The 1,508-nt window shown below is 55.0% G+C and overlaps 1 protein-coding gene across 1 annotated transcript; it reads left to right on the top strand.

The window, feature by feature from the left end:
• Positions 1–342: 342 nt before the first annotated feature.
• LOC103758057 (feather keratin Cos1-2) lies at positions 343–1,077 on the top strand. Its single transcript, XM_018087270.1, is given in 2 exon segments — positions 343–456; positions 757–1,077. Coding segments are annotated over 2 exon segments (435 nt in total).
• The last annotated feature ends 431 nt before the right edge of the window (positions 1,078–1,508 follow it).

Below are 1,508 nucleotides of genomic sequence, written 5' to 3'. Positions count from 1 at the left end.
GCTCAACCTTACACAGAAGGGTCTCCTGCCTGGATGCCAAGACAGGAGAAGTGTACTGTGCCACTACAGCTTTGCCACAAACAAACACACAAATTGACACAGATTCACATCACCTGCCCCCAAGGGATACCAACAGCCCATGATCTGACCATTCTGCCAGCACTGACATGTTTATGTCCCGGAAATCCTTAGGCTTGTCCTCCTGGCACTTTCAAAAGCCTTCATGTGGGAAAGCACGTGGCATGTGCCAGGAAATGAAAAGGCAGCAGTGCAGGAAACCAGGACACAGCCCCTACCATTAGCTGGGATGGTTCACAACTGACATGAGCTGGTCAGAAAATTATGACTTGCACAAAGGTGCCAGTGGGCCTGAGGCAGTGCAGGACTGCTATAAAAGGCAGCCCAAGTCTCTGCTCTCGCATTCAATTCTCTCACCTCCTTCTCCTCAGGAATCAGGTGAGTGGGAAGCCTCTTCTCCTTCTCCTCCTGCTTCAAGACCACATCCTTCCTCACTGCAGGTCTCAGCTGATATGTTAGCCCTGTGTTAGCCCAGGGCTGGGAGCTGCTTGTGCTGGGAGAGGGAAGGGGAGAGAAGGTGTTGTGCAGAGAGAGGCTGGGACTTGGCTGAGGAGGCTGCTGGGCTTTGGGCTGGGCAGTGTCATGTGGTGCAGGAGGTGCCTTGTCTGCAGGGGAGTTGGGTGCAGGGCTGCTTCTCATGTGTGTCTGCTTTGTGCTTCTCCCTGCCCTGTGTGCCAGGTGCCCCTGTGAGCCAGAGACATGTCGTGCTGCCAGCCCTGCAACCCTTGCTGCCAGCCCTGCGGCCCGACCCCGCTGGCCAACAGCTGCAATGAGTGCTGTGTCAGGCAGTGTCAGAGCTCCACTGTTGCCATCCAGCCCTCTGCTGTGGTGGTGACCCTGCCCGGGCCCATCCTCAGCTCCTTCCCACAGAACACCGTGGTGGGATCCTCCACCTCCGCTGCCGTTGGCAGCATCCTCAGCTGTGACGGAGTGCCCATCAACTCCGGGGGCTTTGACCTCTCCTGCATCACCAACCGCTACAGGTGTCGGCCCTGCTAAAGCTGCTGGCAACGTCCTGGGGCAAGAACCTCCAAGACCTCAGAATATGTGGCTGGGCAGGAGATAGAGCTTCAGGCCATTGTGTTTAGAGCTTCAGGGTGATGTTTCCTCTTCCTACTCTTCCATCTCTTGCCTTTGCTCTCCATGTCTCCCTGGCCAGCCCAGAGCAACCTGTCCCTCTGCAGGGTCAGTAAATGGACACCCTGCAGGAGCTCCACTGCATCTTAGTGGCTGTTCCTGGTACTCTCTGTGAGCCACTTCCTTCTCCTCTTTATAGTTATTAAACTTTTTGTGCATTCAAGCCTGGGCCTCTGAGTCATCCTTCTTTCTGTGGTAACCCTTCCAGTCTGATCAGGGAAAAAGATGGAGAAGCAGTAGGTGGGATTCCCAGCAGTGGATTTTTTTTTTCCTTTTTCCTTGGAGCTGAGGAA

This window comes from Manacus vitellinus, unplaced genomic scaffold, assembly GCF_001715985.3.
Source record: "Manacus vitellinus isolate BGI_N305 unplaced genomic scaffold, ASM171598v3 scaffold_100_pilon, whole genome shotgun sequence".
In the NCBI taxonomy this organism is placed as follows: Eukaryota; Metazoa; Chordata; class Aves; order Passeriformes; family Pipridae; genus Manacus; species Manacus vitellinus.
This window is presented reverse-complemented; position numbering and strand designations above follow the sequence as displayed.